General features: G+C 46.0%; 1 protein-coding gene across 5 annotated transcripts in view; it reads left to right on the top strand.

Moving 5' to 3' along the window:
• The window catches only part of znf236 (zinc finger protein 236), a 37,227-nt gene that overhangs the window by 10,357 nt on the left and 2,809 nt on the right, over positions 1–24,061 (top strand). For all 5 annotated transcript variants that reach the window (XM_076012916.1, XM_076012913.1, XM_076012915.1 and 2 more), the window contains 25 exons: positions 69–191; positions 1,308–1,481; positions 1,991–2,168; positions 2,744–3,016; positions 3,909–4,112; positions 4,284–4,416; positions 5,892–6,152; positions 6,899–7,116; positions 7,545–7,646; positions 8,653–8,795; positions 9,556–9,659; positions 10,767–10,918; positions 11,233–11,409; positions 11,605–11,899; positions 12,263–12,366; positions 12,511–12,942; positions 13,488–13,633; positions 14,538–14,763; positions 14,852–15,025; positions 16,468–16,629; positions 18,870–19,027; positions 19,131–19,259; positions 20,013–20,204; positions 22,095–22,224; positions 23,438–23,611. In XM_076012916.1, the coding sequence (XP_075869031.1) occupies positions 69–191; positions 1,308–1,481; positions 1,991–2,168; positions 2,744–3,016; positions 3,909–4,112; positions 4,284–4,416; positions 5,892–6,152; positions 6,899–7,116; positions 7,545–7,646; positions 8,653–8,795; positions 9,556–9,659; positions 10,767–10,918; positions 11,233–11,409; positions 11,605–11,899; positions 12,263–12,366; positions 12,511–12,942; positions 13,488–13,633; positions 14,538–14,763; positions 14,852–15,025; positions 16,468–16,629; positions 18,870–19,027; positions 19,131–19,259; positions 20,013–20,204; positions 22,095–22,224; positions 23,438–23,611 (4,564 nt within the window). The remainder of the gene's footprint in view (positions 1–68; positions 192–1,307; positions 1,482–1,990; positions 2,169–2,743; positions 3,017–3,908; positions 4,113–4,283; positions 4,417–5,891; positions 6,153–6,898; positions 7,117–7,544; positions 7,647–8,652; positions 8,796–9,555; positions 9,660–10,766; positions 10,919–11,232; positions 11,410–11,604; positions 11,900–12,262; positions 12,367–12,510; positions 12,943–13,487; positions 13,634–14,537; positions 14,764–14,851; positions 15,026–16,467; positions 16,630–18,869; positions 19,028–19,130; positions 19,260–20,012; positions 20,205–22,094; positions 22,225–23,437; positions 23,612–24,061) is intronic.

The raw sequence follows: 24,061 nt of genomic DNA, 5'->3' as shown, positions 1-24,061 counted from the left end.
AATCCAGTATCTTTTTTTTTTCTCTTTCTCTCTCCCTCTCTCTCTCTCTCTGTCTCTCTGTCACACAGTCAAAAGGTGCACCTCTGTTTCCGTGCATGGACTGCAGCTGTGCTTTCAAGAAGCTGGGGAGCCTAAACGCCCACATTAGTAAGATGCACATCTCTGTGATCGAGGTGCCTGCCAACACTCCGGTAAGGGATCAGTGTGCAAATCACACAGGACTCTGTGGCACAGCGCAACACTTCATCTTCATTAGAGTGCACTCGCTTAAACGCATTCCTCCTTTTGAGTCTCTTACTGTCGCTCATGACATGTGCTGCAGATTTCAGTGGCTCGTCACGCCACTGATTTAGATATTAGGATTCTCAGACTTCTGCAAAACTGCTGATAGATTTTATGTCCAGAATTGTTGTCTTGCTTGACATCAGTGTTTAATCTTTTTCTTTATATTCGTTGTCTGTGCGAAGACTATGGTAGCCAACGCGCAACACGTCCACAAGAGTGTTTTGGAGTTGTTTGATTGTGTACTTGACACGTTTTAAGATGCTTGCATCCTCTCCTCCCCTTCTCGAATCTTAACACACCAGGCACTGACGATCGAAGGAATGTACCTTCTCATCTGACTATTGAGATTGTGGCAATTAGCAAATTTGCTAAAATGTTGAACTGTCCCTTTAATCCTGACATCAAGGCATCTGGATAAAACGGTTTCTTCATCAGCACTTCAGGCTGGGCTGGGAGGCTGGGAGCCCTGTGTAGCTTGCTTTCTTCTCTAATTTCTCTGCAGAAAATGCTTAAAAGCGCTTAAATGTTCCCTTTAATTAGCACTCAAGGTGTAGCCCTGAACTACTGTTAACCCCCACAACCCTGTTGATCATTTATTCAGGCATTCAGTTTTATTTCAAGTAAATTACAGCTGACATACAATCTGAAACCCAAGTGTAATGCCTTTCATTCTTGTTTTCTTTCATTCACAACTGCCATTTGTCAGCGCTCAGTGAATAATGTTATATATTATTTGCTAATTAGGTGATTATTGAAAATTGCTCATTATTTTGTCTGTGTTGTGTGCCTCTTATTTCCAGACAAACAACAACCCTGCTTGTTAATCACAATCACTGTCCGCATTCATTTAGTTGTATAATAACACAAGGCCAAACTGCCAGTGACTCATGCAGCACCAATACATAGTTCTAATATACAAACAAACAAATTAATGTAGTTTTATCCCTGATTTTGCAAATTAAATGCTCGGTACGTTACTCTCCACTATGTTTGATTGATTGCTTTACTTCTCATTCTGTCAGGAGACCGAGGTGACGGGTCAGGCTCCCGGGGGGTCAGAGGGTGGCGAAGGGGTGACAGATGTCATTCAGCAGCTTTTAGAGTTGTCTGAACAAGTTACAGAAGAGTCGACTCATCCACAACCTCCAGAGCCAAGCATCTCGATGGACACGGCCATCAACCAGGACATCTTGCAGGTGAGTGAAAGACGAGATCATCTCATCTTTGAGATCTAAATGATCTCCCCGTTCATGCCATAATACTTGTCCCAGCGGGGTTTGTTCTTGTCATCTGGGGATTATCCTGTGAGCCCAAAGTTTAGTTACGTCTGGGGTTTATACCAGATTAAGACCCCCAAATGTGAAAACTGGAGAACAGGTAGTTCCATTATATCCTAAATGATGTCCGAATGGTTTAGACGAATGAGAATGTAGTCTACACTCAATTTTAGGCACTTCAGACCGTCAACACTGCATTTATTATTTGTGGCATGCATTCAGCAAAGATGCTAGAAACGTTTGCCTGGAGTATTATCCATATTGACATGACAACATCCCACAGTTGTTGCAGATTTTGTTACCTGCATTATTTAAGCACAGGGGGCTCTTTGTCATGTCCAAGAAACTTGTTTGATTAGAGAGTTTTTGATGTGCCACGCTATCGTGCTGCATTTTACATTGTGTTGTTGTGCTTTCTGTCTCTGCAGCAAGCGTTAGAAAACAGCGGGCTGAGTGTTGTGCAGCCCCAGTGCGATGCAACATCTAGGGAGTCGCAGAACCAGGCCGCCGAGGGGGCTGCCGCGGAAACAAAGAAGGCACAGCTGCCTGAGAAAACAGCCAGAGAGAAGAAAAGAAGCATTTTGAAAAAGCCCATACAGATGCCAGGTAGGGGGTTCATTCAGCCTCTGATACATTTAGTACATCATCCCTCCGGTCATAGGGACTGTTCTAAGTCTGTAGTAAGGCACTGAACTGACATATAAATTGCACTATTAGCTCAATTCTGAATGATTTTATGTGCAGAAATACACACAGTGTGGCTGCACTATTATGTGCACCATAAAATGAAAATACTTTTCAATAAACTCAGCTATCATTAACACACACACACAGGTCATAGTCGTGATTTTTTTTTGTTTTTTGCACAATTCCAATATTGATATTAAAAGTTTGCCAGACACGTTGTATTGCTGAAACATCCAGTTCCGAGCTGGATGGCACAGTGCATGAGGGTAAAAGTTGCTGACTGCACTGAAATAAATTGGAAGACTGATTTGTAGTGCAATTCATTAGATCACAGATGCATGGTGGATTTAGATAGATAGATAGATAGATAGATAGATAGATAGATAGATAGGTAGATAGATAGATTTTTCATTTAAAAATATCGTGTAGTTACTACACCAAGCCACTCACCGACTGCACCAGCCAGCTGTTTCATCGTCCTCTGCTTTTCTCAGGCTCAATCAGGGAGGAGAACGGCGTCCGCTGGCATGGCTGTCCGTATTGCTCCAAGGAGTTCAAGAAGCCCAGCGATCTGGTGCGCCACATCCGCATCCACACCCACGAGAAGCCTTTCAAGTGCAAACAGTGCTTCAGAGCCTTCGCTGTCAAGAGCACCCTCACGGCGCACATGAAAACGCACACGGGCGTCAAGGCGTTTGAGTGTCAATCCTGCCTCAAGTGCTTCTCCACTTCTGGGAGCATGAAAGTACACATGCGTCTGCATACAGGTGAGATGCACGTCCACTTGGAGACAGAGGGGAACACTTGAAGTAAAATGCAGCGTATGGATCAAACAATTATTATTTTTTTTTTTTGCCTCCTCTGTTTGTCCTCTCATGATATGGAGGCAGGAGATCTTGTCAGCATGATGCATCTAGGATATATATATATATACGAGATAAGAGAGTTAAATTGATTAAGATGAATGAATGAATTAAAAAATAATGCATGAAAAGCAATTATAAAAAAAAGCCCTCATTGCTTTTAGTATTCCTGGCACCTTGTTACCTTTTATGATTGACTACATGTTAATTTGAATTACGCAGCTTGTTTCTTAGAATCTAACCAACTTTAGTGGTGGTTGCAGAGCTTTTCTTTCATGTTCATTGAGAGACATTAACTCTAGAACAAATAAAAAAGAGCCAATAACTGCGCAACAGTTCATTGACTGAACACCTGCTCATTAGTTCAATCTAATTTTTATTAATGAAGGAAGTGTAATTTCCCAGGATGGGATCAATCAAGTACGTCTATCTATCCATCTATGCAAATTAGCGTGCCAGGTGATCGGTCAAGTTTGCATGTGTTTTGGCACTAAGATGAGCTTTGTCTACATATCAATCTGCTGCTTTGCTTCGTGCCAAGGTACCAGAACATTTGACATAAAAATTCTGCACAGCCTTGTAGTCACTGACTTGTAGACTGTAACATTTGACCTCTGTTTCTGTTCAAGGTTTATATTTCTTATTTGCACTGGCTTAGGGATATCATGCACGGACAGATGTTGCATTTTCATAGCTTTTTTTTTTCTTTGTGGACCAAGCAAGACACGTGCCGTCATCAGCCTGACTCGCTTGCTACGCCAGTGTCCCTCTAAAGAGCTTTTTTTTTTCACGGCAGGCGTTCGGCCCTTCCCCTGCCCTCACTGCGACAAGATCTTCAGGACGTCGGGTCACAGGAAAACACACATCGCCTCTCACTTCAAGAACTCGCAGCAGAAGAAACACAAGTTTCCCCGGAAAAGCAACAAAGCCAAAGTGTCCAAGAGTAACCTACCTCTACCTGATATTCCCCTGCAGGAGCCCATCCTCATCACAGACTTTGGTAAGAGCACGTGACACATAATAGAGGTCGATAAATCATAAATCCAATATTTCAGCGCACGTGAGGGCCAAAAGGGGGAGGCGTTCCCTTTTGCCTTTGATCTTTCTTTCACATGCTTTTTTTTTCTGCTCGCGATGTTCACGTGCTATTTGTTCACATTACACCTAATAGGCCTCATCCCATCCCAGAACCCTCGCTTGGCTTTCCAGCAGTATCTGGAAGTAGTAGGAAATGACCGACCGTATAAGTGCCAGTACTGCAGTAAGGCCTACAAGAAGTCAAGCCACCTGAAACAGCACGTGAGGTAAGGCTTCTTTGTTCTCATGCCAGTCAAGCGCAAGAGCAGTGATATCAAATCTGAACCCGACTTTGCCTGAGTTTTCAACGTGAAATGTTCAACTAGTCGTAATTTGTATGCATGTCAATACGCAGTATCTGGAGGCAACCTTCCTTCCTGCAAGGTTGTAGGTTAGAATTATCCGGTTGGTTGTACTTGTAGGGTTAGTCTGTCTGTGTGGCTTCTTTGATGATTATATCGCTGAAGATTATTTCTTGAAAATAACAAATTAACAACAAAAACAAAAAAAAAATGATTGATTACGGTTTAATCAGGGAAATATTCACTGATTAAACTGCGGCGGTAATTAATTATTTTTAGGAAAACGTGTCCAGTTCTGTGTTGATAAGGGAGAAGAGGAGGTGGCCGAGTGCAGTTCCCTGCAGACCAGGCTAAAATGAATAAAAAAAAAAAAGAACTCTGCAATTTAGCAGCTTTTCTTTCTTGATAATCTAATTGCATTGGCCCCCACTTACTTTTGAAAACCTCTCTCCAAAGCGAGGACAAATTTCCTGCTTAAAAAAAGAGAAACTAGGTTCAGCATTACAAGATGCCTTAAACTAGATTCCATCAGAGTGGATCCACCTGCACCTTGGAATTTAATGGAGTGTTTAAGGGGGCGAAGGATCAAATCCTCAAGCTCTCAACCTGATCCAAGAACGAGAGAATTGATGTTTTCTTAGCCAGTTAGTCATACCTCAATGTTCATTGACATCAGGAGGCTGTGTGCCGTTAGAGCAGACAGGATGGGAAACCCAGACACTCCACTTTCATCATTTTTTGCAGAAGGTTAAGTACTGAGTAATGTGCTGTTAAAATGATGACTTTGAAGAATCACTTTGCCAGGTGACACATTTCCATTGATGCCATTTGAAAAAAGATAAAGTTCCACCAGCGGTACATGACCTTCTTTGAAACACAACGTAAAGGTTGCAAAGCAACAGGGAAAAAAAAGCGTTGACCCACTTTGAATTGTCTTCGTCGTGTGTAAATGACCCCACCGAAGCGGCGGTTATTGGCTGATGGGGAACGTCGGTGGCGATGATGAAGTTGCCTGAGGCCTGATGCTCTGATTTATCTTTATGGGTTGAACACAAAGCCTTGGCTGTGCGACAGACTGTCAGCATTTTAATGCAGACGGGGTCCATTTAAATTCTGGAGACGCCACCTACTCAGTACCTCCAGCCAAGCGTCTCTGCTTTTCTTATTTGCCGCCGCCTCGCACCTCGGAGGATCTATATCTGCCTGTCCACGCATAAATATATTTAGGTATAGGCAAACACGCCATGCATCAAACTGCTGCACTTTCTCTCTCTCTGTCACGGCTGTGCTCCGCTGTGTACTGTGTGTGTATTATGAAAAAAAAAAATTGTTGTTCAGCCTGTTGTTTAAAACAGAGCTGTTCATTCTTTTCCATTCACCCCCCCCCCCCCCCCTTCCAGGTCCCATACGGGGGAGAGACCCTTCAAGTGCGTGCAGTGCAGCAGGGGCTTCGCCTCGTCCGGCGTCCTCAAGGCTCACATCAGGACCCACTCGGGCCTGAAAGCTTACAAGTGCCTCATGTGCGACACCACGTTCACCACCAGCGGCAGCCTGCGGCGCCACATGACCACTCACAGCGACCTGCGGCCGTACATGTGCCCCTACTGCCAGAAGACCTTCAAGTCGTCGCCCAACTGCAGGAAGCACATGAAGACACACAGGTTTGTCTCCGTGCAGGGATAAATTTAAAGAAGATCAAGTCGAGCGTCCACTGTGTAATATTTGGCTTGATTTATGATTTATACATTGGTGAAAGTTTAATATATTGCCCATAAATTCATTAATAGACGTGTGTAATCGCAATACAACAATAGGTAATTCAATTTTCCTACCCTTAGAGCGGTGCTAATATATACAGTACCAGTCGAAAGTTTGGCCACACCCTATGAATTTAATGTCTTTTCTTTCATTCTCATGACCATTGACATTGCAGTTCCTCACTGAAGGCATCAAAACTACGTCTGAATACACATGGAATTATGTAGGGAACAATAAAAGTGTAAAAGAAACTTTTCAAACTTTTGGTAGTCTATATACAAGAATATGTAGAGAGCAGTAAGGGTCTTCCTCCCAGTTAGCTGCCATCTTGCACCATCATATTTCTAAGGAAGCCCGGTGTGGACAATCCAGCCCGCCTGATGGCGCGTTTCATAATTACAGCAACTGCTCGTGTCTTTAAATAAATCAACCGAGCAGGTGGACCAGGCATCCAGGTTTGGGTGCGCAGGCCACAGTAGTTCACTGGCAAGATCAGGGCGGGAGGGAGCGAAAGATGCTGCAATCTATAATGCAACCACTTGATGGCGCTGTTTCTCCTTCAAAATCCCCAATTAATCTCAGCCGAAGTCGACGCAGCTTAAAACCGCCGAGCTGAGGACTGTGCGTTTTCTCTTTCTGCCGACGGCAGGTACGAGCTGGCCCAGCAGCTGCAGCCGCAGTCTGCCGAGGACCCTCTGGGTGGAGTGGCCGTGGCTCACGAGGTACAGGTGGAAATAGAGGAGCCACCTGCTCCCACGGCGGAGCAGCAAAGCATGCTGGGACTGAGTGAGGCGGAAGTGGTGAACGGGACCCAGACGGTGACTCTGGAGGCGCCACTGACTGACCAGGCTCTTGTGCAAGGAGAAGGTAAAACATATTCATCCGCAATATATGGTAACGGTGAGTAAAAAATGACCAGTGAAAATGAAGTTATAACTTAAAAGTTTTTAGTAAAAAGATATAACAGAGACTCGGCATACTGATTCACTATCGTAGAATTATTATCATTTTTTTTAAAATGCTCATCCTGTCTGCAGCCCCAGTGCTTTCCACCTCCACTATTTATATTTAATAACATTTTAATAGTGTATGAACTGAAGGTCACTCTGCATACCAATGATTTTCAATACATAGCCACAAGCCAAGTCTTAACAGCGTCCCTGCAAAGCGACTATAAAATGTGACCTTGTTGTGAATCTGTCCCAAAAGTACCAAAAGCTTGTGATGGACAGTGAATCCCAGACTGACCTCCTGTGTTGCCGTTCTTCTTCTTTTCCCTGTCATTCTGCTGCCAGACTCATTTGTGACCACCCAACACGCTTTGCCTCAAAACATCAGCCAGTTTGAAACGCCGGCGCTGCCGCAGCCCACCTTCGACCAGCAAACCCTGACTCAAGGTACAAACGCCAGCACAATGTCACTGTTGTTTAATGATAAAGAAGTTTGGCCAGTGTGCAATAAGTCACCTTCTTTGTCCTCTGTTGTCATAATTTCTTCAGTGGCACAATGTTCAGGACTCTGTACTGTTAATTAAATGTTTGAATCCTTCAAGCTGTGTAAACAGGCAGCAGTTTCTGGTTTCAGTTTGTGGACAAATGTCAGTCTCTCTGCGGCTCTGACGACAAAACAGAACACTTCATTTGGTTTTATTGCACGTTCCATCTGCCGCTGCCTCATACTCTAATGTCTCAGTTCTCATCCTCACCAACTTTTATCCCACCGTATTCCCCTCAGCCTGAGATTTTGCGACATAAAAACTTGTTTTCCGAGTGCCTGCCACCTGTTGCCGGCAGATTGTAGTGTTGCACATTGATAACAATCCTCGTTCAGGCACCGGTCTCTCTTTCTCTCCATGTATCATCGTTATTCCTTTTCTGTGTATGTCAGGAATGAGGCTGAAATTTAGTCATTTTAGGGTCCTTTTGTTTAAGGGTAGCTTTGATTTTTTTTTTTTTTTCAACTTCAGATAGAGTCAAAGTTGCCGTTGTTTGGCTTTTGGATGCACATTTAAGGGACTTGAAGATGTTCGAAAATGTATTAAAACATCAAAATTCAAAGACTTTAAAAGACTTTCTTTGTTGCCTCAGTTCAGCTCACCCCTAGGATGTGCTGTGTTAATAATATTTTGTTTTTGTCTAAGAGCAGCGGTTGTCATGGCCAATGCCATCCTTGCTTTTTTTTGGTATTTTTGTGTTGTGCAGAGAAAAAAATGGAAAAAAAGTCTAGATTTTCTATGTAGAATGAGTTAAGCGTGAGAATTTTGATTTTTTTTTCAATTTTCAAGTGAGGGTTTTGCCAAACGATCATATCCCCATTGAAAAAGCGAAGTAGTGAAGTCACAGCCAGCATTTCCTCCTAATCAGTTACCTAACAAAGTGATGAGCCTGTCTGTGTTTTCTCTAGGCTTCACGGTCGCTGAGCCGAGCTACAATCATTCCCAGTTCTCCACCGTCCAGCAGCTGCAGGATTCCAGCACGCTGGAGTCTCAGGCCCTGTCGTCCAGCTATCACCCCCCAAACCTGCTCCACGTGTCAACTGCTGAGGTGGTGAGTATGAGTAGCTTCAGCTGTCAGCTCTTAACATTCAGGTGCTGTAGGATTCTTTTTCAAATGTTTATTTATATGCATTACAGGCCACAAATCCAAAGAAAATGTTCTTACAGTGTTGTTTATCATTCTACTGGCACCAGAAAGAAGTTGGTCCTTCAGTCTGTTTGTTCTGAATTGATTTGAATTTACATTGAGACAACTTTATTCATTCCAAAGGGCAGTTCAGCTCAGCGGGACACCAAGCCGTACACGGCACACACATATCATGTAATATAATATACACTAACAAACATTGAATGCATGCACACAGCAATAAACTCAGTGCAGTTATGAAGGAGGCCACTTGTGACTGCCTCTGACGATATGCGAAAGCAATACATCCCGTAAGTAATAAGATCAAATCAGATCAGCGGACCAACAGAGTTCCAATCAGTTGTGCTGAATGATGGCACAATCCATGATTAGTTTAATCCGTGCAAAGGTTTCACTCCCACAGTCTTATAGCAGATGGCCTAAAAGATCTTGACGAGCAGTTTCTCGGGATAACAGAGCCCGACTGAGACTGGGTTCTTCCCTGAAAAAAAAATCTTGTTTTGGAGCATAAAGCTAACACGAATCAGAGTGGGTACTGGCCAGCTAGCAGTGTCCAGCGGTGAACCTTTGAACCGGGCCACGGCCAATCCGGCTGTAATTCTGTGGCCAAACGCCGGGCGGACTTGCACTGTGATGGATTTTCCTTTCGTCTTTTGTTATCCAGACAGATGGGCTTCTTCAGCAGAACAGTCAAGGTGAGCTCCAGCTGACCCCTGAGGCGCAGGACTACCAGGACGACAGTGAGGACAACAGCAAGAGAGCATACAGGTGTGTGTGTGTGTGTGTGTGTGTGTGTGTGTGTGTGTGCGCACGTGCGTGCGTGTGCGCGCCGTCGTGGGCTCCCTGCTGCTTTGTCCACACCTCCATCACTCTGCGGTGATTTCTGACTGTCACCCCGACGTTTTAGATCCGTGTTCACCGAGCGTCGCGGACCATTTTTCAGCACTTTTGGGTGATTCATCGGCTGGAGGGCTCGTGCGCCATAAAACTCTCCCCGTTGTCTCAGCAGAGCAATTCACATTCACCAGTAAATCTTCTGCCGGCCTTCGCGTTTTTGTCGGCTGAGTCCGCAGTCGAGTTGTATTTCAAGAAAGCACAGCAGCCGCACGGCGACGTTATGATGAGAACAGCGCCGGGGCTCAGAGTGTAGGTCACTCCAGAGGCTCCGCCCACACAGCCTTTTAGACGTGATTGCTCTGAATTGTGCCCGGTGATCCTCGGGGGGGACGCAGGTGACTCGTTTATTCTCATTTGTTTGCCGACTCCTTATTTATTGCGCCGCTTTTATTGTTTTGTTGATTTGCAAAGATCCGGCCAATGTTCTCTCAGAGCACAAGGCAGAGATTGCTGGTGAGAATCGCAGCCGACTGAACCGGGTGATAAATAAAAAAAGGCTTTGGTCCAGCACTGCCTTTGTTTATTATTTATGAAGCACCGGTGAAGTTTGTTGTGCTTTTCCCTTCTGGGGATGCTCTCACAGAGAATGGGAAAAATCGGAAACAATGAAAAAACACAGATCTATATATTTTACTTTAAAACTTTTTTTTAATAAAAAAAAATGAGGATGTTACTTTTTATGGGAGGAACACTAACTAGGGTGTTAGTAATAGATAATACATAAAATATGATAAAGTAAATGCCAAGGTACTTGATTTTTGACGGTTTTGTCATAACCGCAAATGCAACAAAATATAACAATTAAAATTAAATTAAATCAGCTTTTTTTTTAAATGACATTTGCTCGCGCTGGGCTCTGGACAAGGAGCGGCATCATTTTTGCTTTAGGTGGCGTCAGTGATGCAGATTGCAGTTTTGCACCAACACTGCCACAACTGCAATATTTGGAGCCTTTTTTTTTTCCTCTGTGTATTTCAGATGCAATTACTGTAGTAAAGCCTTCAAAAAGTCCAGCCACCTGAAGCAGCACGTGCGCTCCCACACCGGAGAGAAGCCGTACCGGTGTCACCTCTGCGGCCGCTCCTTTGTGTCGGCCGGAGTGCTCAAGTCCCACCTCAACACGCACACAGGTGAGCTCGCTGCTGACGAGAAATGGATGGATTGTTCACGCATTTAAATCAGTTTTTTTTAAAGGAATACAATGTGTAATCCCTCATTACTTTGTTCTGTGCTGATAAAATGCCCTAGTTCAGGATTTTTTTCCCCCCACTCCATTAACTATAAAAGAACATTAGGAGTGAAAGACATTATATTAGTGGTATCACAGTAATGGATCAGCTTTTCTTTTTCTTTTGCTTCGGGCACCGTCTTCATCAGTCGTCATCGCAGGATGTTGTAAATGTAGCTTTCAACGCCGCCCCTCTAATTCTCGCCTCTCGCGCAGGGATGAAGCCCTTCAAGTGCAACGTCTGCGCCGCGTCCTTCACCACCAACGGCAGCCTTAACCGCCACATGATTATCCACGCCAAGTCTTTCAAGTGCTCCGTGTGCGACGAGAGCTTCAGGAGCAGCCTGCTGTGTAAAAAGCACATGAAGAAGGAGCATTCCATGGACGATCAGAGTAGGAAGATGAATAAAGAGCGAAAAATGCTTGAATACGTTGTCATCGTGCAGGAAAAAAGCAACGTTTCCGTCCCTTTATTCAGGAATTAATCTCATTTTCTGCACCGCTGGTTGAAGGACTTGAGTTGAGATCCTGCTTTTAAACCGTCAGACACGTTATGGCAATGATTTTTTTTTTTCTTTTCCTCTCCAGTCATTTACCTCGACAACCAAGACGCCGTGGAGGAAGACGAAGACCCCGACCAAAAGATGTCAAAGAGGAGAGGCTTGGAAATAATCACCTTCACCGAGGAGCAGACGGCCGAGCTGGCGAAGGACCCCGGCGAGGAGGCCTCGGTGTCGGAGCGCATCCTGTCCCAGTCGGCGGCCGAGAGGGACCGAATCAGCGAGATCAAAGACAGAGCGGTCGAGCTCGAAACGGAACCAAAGTTTGCCAACTGCTGCGATTTCTGCCCCAAGAGCTTCAAAAAGCCCAGCGATCTTGTCAGGTACAGGAAGGAGAAAAAAAAGCCCTCATCGAAATATTTCGCTGGGACAGCGATTGCCCCTTGCACCCCTTGTAAAACACAATTACTGGGTGGTCGAAGTACCAATAATCGCGCCCCACTTACCATTTTCCGGGTTAACACGTAAAATATGCACGTTTAATGAAAGTTCTTGACCTTTAGAGGCAATAAGGTTTTCCTCGACACCGCCGTCAGAAGGTCAAGCTCTGAGCAATTTACACAAGGCCGAATGCCAGATAATAATTGGCAAAAGGCGGGCAAAATATAATAATAGGGCACGAGGCTCTCTTTTTTTTTTTTATTTTTTTTCTTTTTTTTTTTAAATCCATCCCTTTGAATTTGTAGGCACGTTCGGATCCATACAGGAGAAAGACCCTACAAGTGTGATGAATGCGGCAAGACTTTTACTGTGAAATCCACCCTGGACTGCCACGTGAAGACACACACAGGTTGCATTTATCTCACTCTGGAGTTTTGAAAAAATTGACCCAAATTTAATTTGAATAATGAGCAACATTTTGAAATAATGTTTGAAATGTTTCCAATGCCGGTATCTTTGGAATCTCCACCAACAATCTTTGTCATCTTTGCAGGCCAAAAGCTGTTCAGCTGTCACATGTGCCACACCTCATTCTCCACAAAAGGCAGCTTGAAGGTGCACATGCGCCTCCACACCGGCTCCAAGCCCTTCAAATGCCCCTTCTGCGAACTTCGCTTCAGAACCTCCGGCCACCGGAAAACGCACATCCAATTCCACTTCCGGCCGAACAGCGAGCGAATCAAATCCAAGCGTTCCGCCTCGTCTGCCGGTCAGAGTGGTCAGGGCGCGGTGCAGGCGGTGGCGGCCGACCAGGAGCAGCAGCCGGCGGCGTCGGAAGGTCTTCAATCCATTGGTCTCCTGCCGACGGCGAACTCCGACCCCAACATTTACCTCCCAGCCAACCCAGTACTGACGGGACAGTTTGACCAGAGTCTCCTGCAGCCAGGGCTGGTGGGACAGGCCATCCTGCCCGCCTCCATGTCAGGTAAGGCACCGGGGACTCGCACAGAAGAAGGCATCGTCGCTATGGAGCCCAGCGGCACACGGGCAGGAAATGAGCTTCAACCTATCTCAGTCTGAGAGAAGGAAATGAGCCAGCGCTGGCGAAATGTGCCTCTAAATTCTCAGCTTGTAGACTGCAGGATTATTATTTCCAGTCGGTCGGCCCGCGTCCATTCACATCATTTTATTGCTCGGCAAGGGAAGTGGAAAAAGTGAAAAGCTGGCTCATCAACTCTGGTTTAACTTGCTACACAAATCCGAAGAAACACTCTGAAGATTCGACAAAAGTCGCTACATTACTTGTTTTAAACCCATGTAAATGTGCAGGCGGATGAAAAGAGCATTTCATAACCGCTGAGCAGGTGTAGTTACTTCTAACATGACGGTGTGATTCAGCCTTTGGATTTTCTGTGATTGCGTTGCTTCACCTGTTCTCCTCTTCACTCTTAGTTTCACATTAGACGTCTCTCCTGCTCTCCAGACAATAACGTGTCTGTTTGTGTTTGTTTGTGCGTCCTGGTGCTGCAGCTGCAGGGGACCTGACAGTTTCCCTCCCTGATGGCCTGACCACTCTGGATGGAATCCACCTGCAGCTCACACCCGCTAACCTGGTGTGCCCCAACGTGCAGATCTCTGGCATCGACACCGGCAACATCAACAACATCACATTACAGGTGACGCACACGCGCGCACACGCACACACACACACACACACACACACAGCCGCTCATCAGTTCTGTCATAGTTACGTCATCTTCCTGCCATATCTGGTTCTCACCAACTGCCTGGAATTCTTTCATGACCCTGACTTTGCCATTAACACTTGGCCGTCATTTGCAAAATGCAGATATTTACCGTTACTATGATTAACGACTATTGTAATTTGTGCTGTGCCACTAATGCTTGTTTATTTGTGATCTTGCAAACTTTTAATGGCACAAAATTAGCGTTGTGTTTATGTTTTATGCCCTCATTATGCAATTATAGATTGGCCTGAGGCCCATTACCCAACAGATAACCAACATATATTACAGAAATATTTTAAGTCATTTAATATTAATTTTCAAAGACTTCTTAATTGTTTCTTCAAGTTTAAATCTTTTAAATTGTGCTGCGACGCACTGGCCCACCAAAAAATTTGATTGGCATTCATGATGCTTCTTTCAAGTAAGAAGCTGACAGCAGGGATGCGCAAATTTTCGTGACGTTTAATCCAGTGCTGGGGTGAAAATGTCAGGTGCATTGGTAAACGTTTGTTCCTCCAAAAAAAGAGACACAGTTCAACAGCGTAAGCACAACTTGCATGTCGTCTAATTAGCTGAAAGTCGTGCTTAAAAAGTAAAGGTTACATTTCCCATTAAGTTCTTTAAATGTGAGGAATCTTATGTAAAACCTCAAGTTAAAAGAAACACATCAAATATTGGAATTGGAATTTTTTTGTGTACCACTAATGAAGGAAAATCTCATCCTTCTGTCATTTTCTCAGTACTTTTCTACCAGATCCAATCTCCTTGTCCTCTCAGCCACACTCCCCCTTTTTTCCTACACCTTTACCTTAAACAGCACCTTCTCTTCCAGATCGACCCGGCGCTGCTCCAGCAGACCCTCCAACAGGGCGGCCTCCTCTCCCAACCCCTCAGTGTCGACGCCGGCCTGGTGTCGGGCGGCCAGCTGGTGTCGGCCACCGACCCCTCGGTGCAGGCCAACCTGGTCCTCCACCCGCTGACCAGCCTGGCCCTGCCGCCCTCCACCATCACACCTGCGCAGGTCACAATGGCCGGTCTGTCCGAGCCGGACCACACAGGTACGCGGCGAAGCGACCGGGACGACAAGGCGCGGCGACCCTCAGGTGCGAGCCGACCGGCCTGACCCCTTGTCCCTCCCTTCCTCAGGTTCCCAGGATCTGAGCCACGTCATGGGCACCTCCGGAATGATCACGGGAGGCGCAGGCGGACAGGAGATCACGCTGACGATCAATAACTCCAGTCTGACTCAGGCCTTTGCCTCGGCTTCGTGCTCCGGTGGTGCCGCTGCCAACCCTCAGGAGATCACTCTCACCATATCAGGTCTGTACATTTTTGGATGTCGATCAATAAAGGGAAATGCTGAGACAAAGACACTGCCCTGTAGCATAACCTCGTTGTTTCTATTCATACGCGTTCAATGAGTATAACAAACAGTCAGCATCATCCTGCATGTTCATTCATTTCTCACTGAGGTGAGGGTGAAACAGAAACACACACAATGTTAAAACGTCTCTTTATTTGCAACCTATTGCAGCAAATTAAATCCTGTCTAAGTCTATTAGAGCTGACACTTGAGCTCAAGGATTCAAGGATTCAAGGAACTTTTGAAATTAGGACTCAGGTCCCGGTGTAAGCCTAAATAATTAATGTTAAAATAATAAAAATGCTAAAAAAAACTTAAATAAAGGTTCACACAAGTAAATGTATGTACAGGCATTTATAGGTATGAACAGTATGAACAGTGTATATAGCATAAACAGACCAGATATAGACAAACTCGATATCAACAGTATATACAAATTAAATGTTGACTGGAAATATTGCAATTATGGTGGAATACACTGCATTAACATTGTTAATACATTTAATTGCATTGTCAGTCGAACCTTTTGGATCTTTTCTGAATCTGGCATCACTGGAAAGCTCGTTCACTTCCCTTCCCAGTGACGTCTCATCCTTCAGGGTCGTGCATTTGCAATCTCACTGTGACAACCGAGAGGTGGATTTCCCCTCCCATTTGGGAACAGTTCGGGCTGTTCTTCCATTGTTTTTTGTTGCTGGACGGTCTTGAATGACGAATAAACATCGGTACATTTTCTGCTCTATTTATGGAATCAACACAGGAGCCCTCAGTAGCAGGTGGAGGTGCCGTTCCCTGTGCGGTCGCTCTGCAATCAGTGCAATAATCAGCTCGGCGTTTCGGGCGTCGTCTTCATACTTTTGCCCTCTGTACAATCAGCAGGTGTTACCAATCAGGGGCTAATTAGCCAATCACCCACCGACTCAAAACAGAGTCAAACCAACAGGAATGTGAGCTACTTGCTTAATGGCAGGGACATTTTGTACCCTGCACGTGGGACCTCAACCACAGTCAGGTGTGCTGCTTAGACCCCCATGCCCCTTTTTTTAAAAAAAAAAAAAAAAAAAAAAAAAGCAGGTGCTCGGCTTTTTTTTCGTTTATTGTGTGGCACCCATTTGCCGCGTTGTTTTTCATTAAAGCTGATATAATTCCGCAGCACCGCTGTTTTTTCCAGTTGGAGCTGCCTCATGTGGGTTTTGTTGATAAAGCTGTTTATCTCTCACTTGAGGCGGTTGAAAAAACAAGCACGTACACAGTGCCGAAGCTCCAAGCGAAGCGCTGGAAGTGATTTCAGGTCTCTTTCCTCTTATCTCCAGGTGCAGAACAACACTTTAGCTCCTCGACTCAACCGGAACGTTTCTGTTTCTTTAAATTCTTTTCTTTTGTCGCATGCATTTTGCAGGCGGCCAGGATCTACTGGCCCAGCACAGCAACCCAAACGGTTCCGAGATGAATGGAAGCATACGGCTGGCGTCGCCGCTCAACTGCCAGCCGGCCAGCGCCACCCTGACCATCACCAATGACCATCTTCTACCTCAGAGCCCCGCCAACAGTGGAATGGCAGGTCAGGACTGAAATATAAATCATGACCAAGTAAAGCTCCAGAGATATTAGTATTATGCAGCGGTCCCTCTGTATTCAGCCGGCATGTTCTCCCCAGTGTCTTTGATTCAACTTTGGCTTTACTCCTGTGGGACCTATGAAAGCCCTTTCAAGCTGTGTCTCTCCACTGCCGGAGTCTCAGGACCCACATTTTTTTCCTTATAAAGAAGTCGCGACCCAAATTTATTCCACAAAAATAAAACCGCTGGCCCTCCTGCAAAATAAATGCATTTTACATTTCTCTATGAAATACATATGTTTTGAAATCCGCCCACAAAGCTGCAACCCAATGTAAAAACCCACTTTTTGGTCGCGACCCACCAGTTGAGAAACGCTGCTTTAAATTTTATTTCCCAGTATAACTCAGCGCCAACATTTAAAGCAATGATATTCTGTCTCACAAGACATAGATCCTCACTGAAGTCCGACCTGTGCCTCTCCGCACAACTGCGCAGATTGTTTCACCCTTTGCCGCGCTTGTCCAGCCTCCTCAATAGACAGAGCGGACTCAGGGGTATTTCACTCAAAAATCGATTTGTCACTCACCGCGAGTGAAATCGCTCCGGCAACCTTTTCCAGTCGTCATAACCGTTGCAGGAGCTCCACCCGAGGTAAAATGAATTCCACTCGGTGGAAACCCATTACGCTCAACACAGAAGCAAAGCATTGCGGTCTGTTTCGCTTGCACGCTTTTATTGTAAGTGTCTGGGGGGACGTGGCGGACGCCTAGTTTGTCTCAAAACAACGATGTTGCCGCAGCGTTAACGCAACTTCAGGACTTGGTCGTGCTACGTGTGAAAAGCGGGATGCAAAGCAGACACCATTTATTGCCTCAAATATATTTCACACTGTCTCTCACAAAAATGCAGTTTGAAAACAAAAAAACGATGGAGTCTGTGTATCTAAACTCAAAGCATTTGATAAAAACCCTCTGCACCTGCACTGGCAGTGATGGATCCCGTGGACAATACACAGGATTGGATAAAGATCCTTCTGATCAAGGACCTCTAAATGAACGGGCATAGCAACACACAGAATGCACCCCCACCGTTGTCGTGATAACAGCATGAGCATGAGGCTCCACTAGCGGCCAGATGGACGACCACGGTCGATTGAAACTCCGCCCTGCCGCTGTTGTGAGTGCACCGGCGCCAAATATCCGACCAGAAAGCGAGCCAGTGAAGGCACCGTTGCTGTTCTTCATCAAGCACCTCACCACTTCACCTGCTGTGCATCTGCATCATGAGTTGAACTTTGCCAGCCAATGCAGGAGGATTTACCACTGAATAGACTTTACTGTTGTTTGCTGTTGGCCTTATTATTGCTCTTATTTGAAACAAAACATGCTTTTAATCATTAAGTAATGGTGAACCCAGTTTTCCTAATTAAGGGATTTGCCACAAAATAGCCCCATTTAATTTCCCTAAGACTGGATGAATGAGCTGGCTTCTTCTCTTCTGCTCTAATATTCCTCTGGTTTCGTATTTGCAACACTTAAGTAATTGTGGTCCAAGACACACAACAAAATCCAATGACGACGACAAAAAGAAAAACAATCTGACTTTGATCTCACTGTTCACCCGTCTCCTCATCTCCTGCTGTTTCGCCTTGATGGCGATGAATCATTCATCGCGGCAAACGCGAGACGCCACACGTTTGAGTTCAAACACTCGCTGATTGCTTTTATTTCTGCGGCAGCGTTGGTTATATGTGTCTTAAAGGGAGCAAATATGGTTCAGTGTTTAGTCAGGCTTGGCCTTCTCATTGTTCTGCTGACTGCTTTGCACCTCACGTTAAACGCTTAATCAAACTCCCCATCTCATCTCTCCATCGCTTCATTACTTTCCTCTCAGCGCTCGAGCGACAAGCGCTCACGCTGCTCCGCCGACGCATCAAAAGCCTCTCTGCCGTCAGTGATTTGGCTCTCTGAAAGTCACTCTCTGCTCTGTGGTACCGTTTGTGCTAATACCAAGTTTTAACCTGTAACGGGAGCGGCTTCCAAGGTTTTTGCAAAAATGATGAAAGCATTTGGTGCGTTGGTTGTAAATGTGCCATCATCCCGACATGGACTTTGTTCCTTTTCCAGGGATGAAAGTACGAGTTTCCCAAATCGAATCCAGTTTAGGTCTGCATCTCCGATGCCGGTGTTATAACAGTGTTATAACAGTGTTATAACAGTGCCTTCTCCCCGTTACCTATCAGTGTCCAGCCTGCCAGCCAGCACCTCTCTGTCCCACGCCGCTGCATCCCAGAGTCTGGTGATGTCACCAGGGGGTGTGGCCAACGACAACAGCGTTACGCTGACGCTGACGGACACTCAGGGCATGTTGGACGGCGTCACTCTAAACCTCAATGCACAGGTAATAAACACTAACATTGTATGTGTTGTTGGGGGCCAAACAAGTGATTGGCAGCCTGACTTCTTCACGTTTCAGCTTATTTTAAAATGCCTGTCACTTTCAGGGTCAGACGTTTCCCGCCGTGCTGAATGATCCTGGTCTGTCCGGACAGTCCAGCGGCTCCGGCCAGCAGGTGATACTGGTCAGCCACCCTTCCCAGGCCACTAACGGGGCGTCGGACAACGGCTACAACGTGAGTGTCCGTGCCTTATGTGTGTATCCAGAGCAGGGGTGGGCAAAATCCTTTACTGGTGGGCCACAATGGGTTCTAAAATTTGACATAATTTGACATAATTTGATATTTTCCATTCAAGTCACGTCATCAGATCAAATTCTGGATTTTTCACACTTTTGTGTAAATCTTTTATTATTTCAAAGAAATCCGCCAAATGAATCAGCTGGCTGGCAGATGTGTATCCGTGCAGCTTCGCCCGCATCATCTGGCTTTTGACGGCAGCAATCTGCCCTCGTGCGACCATTCATTTGCTGCAGACAGAGAAAGTGTCTGCCCCGCAGGCGCGCACAGACGCTCGAGACTTCGCCCTCGAGGACGACAAGCGGCTATTTGGCCATCTGACACAGGCTGTCCTCCTTCAAGTAAAGGAGGGGGACAGAGAGTCTCTATGCTGGAGTGAAAAAGCCGATTTAGCACGGTCGGTGAAGCGCATTGCGTTTTGACTGTTTCTTATCATTTGAAAAGGCTGCACACACAAAATTGCAATTTTAATGTGTCGCGACATGCCTGCTGATGTTGTCAGACAAAAGTGACTTGGCTCCAGTCTGACATCTAGACACATTCTTTCAGACAGCTGTGGCAAAAGATTACGACTGTTTAACTAAAAGAAAAAAGCAGGGGGAAAAAAAACAAACTGTACAGGATTCCTTATTAACGCTTCCACGTTCTTCCACGTTTTTGTGTTCCATGCTACTGTTTGCGTTGTTCCAGATCACTCCGGATGACAAGGGAAGGAAGCACAGCCAGTCGGGGGCTGAGAACCAGAACCAGTGCTACTACTGCAACCAGGTGTTCCAGAACGCCAACTCGCTGCGGCGCCACTGCAGACAGGCCCACGGGAAAGACCGCTGCCACGTCTGCGGCGTCTGCAACAAGGCCTTCAAGCGAGCCACGCACCTGAAGGTAGGAGGACGGCCTCAGCAGCAGCAGCAGGCCACTGGGGGGGGGGGGGGGGGATCACAGCGCCACCACGATGCCAGTCGGGCATCCATACGTGCACGTAACCACTAGACAAGTGGGGCTTCTTGTTCCTTGTGTGCGTCTTGATGCAGCGCCACCACAGGCGGGGGAGGGGGAACACGTCTGTCACGTTGTTTTGTTTGTCAGGACGGAGTGTGAACGCAAACCCCGGGACCAGCAGAACGTTGCATCCGCAATCGAACAGACAGACTACCCAGTTCCCCGGCCCACGGCACAGTTAGGAGTGAAATCGACCAAAAACGCAGACGTGCGCCCTCCTCCATTTAAACGCTCGGGGGTTTTCTGTGCGACGAGGGACCGAGTGAATTAGAACGACTCTTCTCGGTGTAGCATAAAGTTCTCAGCCTTTGCTGTCAAAGCTCCCCCGGATGGTCTCGTATGCGGCGACTCCGGGCGGGGGAAACCACTTAAGCTGCGAAGCGTTCTGCAGGTGGCTGAGGGAGCGGGCCAACATGCGGAGGAGGTGCCCCCCTCCGTCCCCGCGGAGCAGCAGCAGCGCTAGCCACCATTCCGTGAAACAAGCCCTGAGACTCCCGAGCACGCGAGCGCAGGAGCCCCGGGACCATGGGAAACGGCGAGGGGAGGGGGGGGGGAGAAGCCGCTGCTGCTTTCGTGCCGGGGGGCGGATGAAATTCTGATGACGGAACTCAAACGGCGATTCTCATTTTTGAAAAGGTCCCGGTGGCAAGACGAATCATCCCTCCTCCACCAGTTTTTTTTTGCACGAGGCAGGAAAGAAAATGATAGGCAAGGTTTTAAAATGTGAGTTTTCTCGGGTGGCTAATGATGACTGGCTGGATAATCAAAGAGTTTCTGCTGAATTGGTACTGTCTGATGGTAATCACTTTTAACACAAGTAGGGACTTTGAAAAAAACAAAATCCACAAAATAATCATAAAAGATGTGTTTTTTATATATTTTTCTTATTCCAGGCCAAAAAGCCTGTGCTAAAATAATGAATGATAATTGAGAAAAGCGATGGTGATTCCCATCTCCTCCACATCGGTCACTTTAACAGGACAAAGACAGAGCTTTTTTCTCTTGTGGGTGTCATTAGCACGCTATTTTTTCCAACACTTGTTCCTGTTCATCTGTCTTATCATTACAAAAAGGGGTTCCAGTGTTTCGTAACTAATGTTGCGGCACCACCTTTTTTATTTTCTATTTTTTCACAATTTCAGCCTCGGTAATAGAACAGTGGGATAGAATGCTTTCATTGTTACTGTGTAGCATATAACATAGAAAAAGGATAAAAGACAAAAGGTTGTATTGAAGAAAATCTGCTGGCAGTACAGTCAGTTCATCTTACCAAACAAAGTGTCTCACCTTTGCAAGTTAGTTTGTATCTTCACTGTTTAATACAAGTATGGCTTTTGGTGTACCACAAAGACCTGCCTCTGGTCCTTGTAGTGTCAAAAAACACAATAACACATTAAATAATATATTTCAATTCTTCAAAATAGCCACCTTTCATGATTTTTGATGTCTTCAGTATCTGCAGTATAGAAACTTTTGACTGGTAGTGTATATATATATGTATGTATATATATATATATGTATATATATATATATATATATATATATATATATATATATACATATATATATATAATGATAGTTCCAACCTTGACGTTCACAAGGAGGCAACAAGAGAGGAAAAGACAGTGGCTTTGATCAGCCTGTCGTCAGCCGCTGTGCTGCTCATGCAGTCGACAGGTTCCCGGGCCAGAAGCGACGCCGGCTCTGATCTACGCCGCGTCGCAGCAGGACAGGAAGCGAGGCGCTGATGCAAATGGTCGTGTCTGTCCACAGGAACACGAGCGGGTGCACCAGCCGGGCCCCTCCCCCAGCTCCCAGAAGCCCCGGGTCTTCAACTGCTTGTCCTGCACCAAGGCCTTCGCCAAGCGCAGCCAGCTGGAGAGACACAACCGAACCCACACAGGTCAGAGGTCGGACTGCGCGGGTCGCGACTCGGTTTGTTCACTGCATCCGACTCGTTCCGGTGGAGCAGACAGGAGCTCGTCTGCCGGCGCTTTCTGCGTTCGTGGCCGCTTCAGAACGCGTCAGCCGCAGTCAAATCAAGTCGCCTTTCATTTTGAGTGCGAGCTGCTGAGCTGCTTCACTCAAACACTATGCATTATGTCCATCTTCTACCGCTGATTTACATACTTAGCCAGTGAGCAGTGACGTGCCTTGAATGCCTCGCCTCACTATCGTCTCTGTCGGACCATTACCGTCAATGCCGTCGAGGGAGATGCTGATTGTACCTTTGTCCTCTTATTCACCCCCCCGCCCCCTCCCTGCCCATTAACGAGATCAAATATAGATACGAGACTCTGTGTCTTCTGTAGGAAGAAACATGAACAGGCAGGAAATGACAGCACTTCATGAGCAGCTGGGAGCCAAGCTCTCAGTTTCAAGGGGCGGGGGGGGGTGAAATATCTTCCAACACCTGCATTTTAGGAGTGACAGCTTTTTTTTTCATGTTTTTTCATGTTTTCAAAACTACTTGGCCACAAATTTCGTAATGCATTCCACTGAGTGGAGGTCGGCCTCTGAACCTGCACAAAATTTTGTGAAACACCTAAAAAAGACACAATTTTGTGAATAAAGTCGATGTAAAAAAGATGACATTTCGTGGACATTTTGACTTTTTGGGGTTCGATTTTAATCACAAAATGTTGTCTTTTTTACATCAACTGTATTCTCGAAATTTGGACGTTAATCTCAAAATTTCAACTTGATTCTCGAATTTGAAACTTGAAAAAAATCTATCTTAATTTTTTTTTCTCTTCTTGTGGCCCTAATCCTCTTCTGCAGTGCTAAAACTCACACTGCGTCTAAAAAAAAAAGCAGCAACTATAGCAGAAGGCTAAATAGACAAAATACAAGACCATTTAACTGCATGCATAAACCATAAAGTGACATGTGTACATTTTGACAGAGGTCACTGTTTTTATGAAACCACAGTGTCAGTTGGACAAAGAAAAAAAACAAGCATTGATTAGTAGTGCCAAGTAGGTAGTGACCGGAGGGAAGGAGAAATGGAATGGAATGCTCCTCGGTGGGATCGTTGAGAAGCATTAGCGGGATGTGCTTGTGGAAAAACAGGTTTAACTCCTGCTTTTTTTCTCCTTCTCTTTTTTTTTTTGCAGGCGAACGTCCCTTCAAATGCACTCAGTGCGACAAAGCCTTCAACCAGAAGAGCGCACTGCAGGTCCACATGGTCAAGCACACTGGCAAGAAGCCCTTCAAGTGCGAGGTGTGCGGCATCCGCTTCACGCAGAAGAGCAACATGAAGCACCACATGAAGAGGTCCCACGGCCACGGTGAGCAGCTCGCACCCGCCCAGCTTTCTGCACCTGCACCGGCGTCCGCCTCTGTTGTTATCAGCTGAACAACAGACGGGTTCGGCGTCAGACCGAGACGCTGGCGAGCAGACGGCGCCAGGTTTGTCCAATCTGTTCCCGAGAGCTGTCGGCGAGTGTTTCTCTTCTACGTCTGCCGTCCCAGGTCACGGCTCCTCATGGATCTGGCTTCCAGCATCGCGTCGATCATCTCGCCCTTTAAATGTTAAAACATCGTCTACCTGTCCCTGAGGGCCAGCACGTCTGAAGAAAAAGTCTCTGCCGAGCAAAAATTCACAAGAAGAATCAAAACGGGAACGGGATAGAATTTTTTACCAATTTTGTCCACCATGGGGGCTCGAGCCTTCAGCCACTGTGCCCCCCCGCCTCCGGAACTCTCTCCCCCGCGACATCAGAAACTTGTGCTCCGTC

The sequence above is a fragment of the Nelusetta ayraudi genome, unplaced genomic scaffold, assembly GCF_046127955.1.
Source record: "Nelusetta ayraudi isolate G7.1 ecotype Tasmania unplaced genomic scaffold, CSIRO-AGI_Nayr_v1 ptg000136l, whole genome shotgun sequence".
Classification (NCBI taxonomy): domain Eukaryota; kingdom Metazoa; phylum Chordata; class Actinopteri; order Tetraodontiformes; family Monacanthidae; genus Nelusetta; species Nelusetta ayraudi.
Note: the sequence above shows the minus strand (reverse complement) of the source record. Positions and strands in the feature narration are given on the sequence as shown.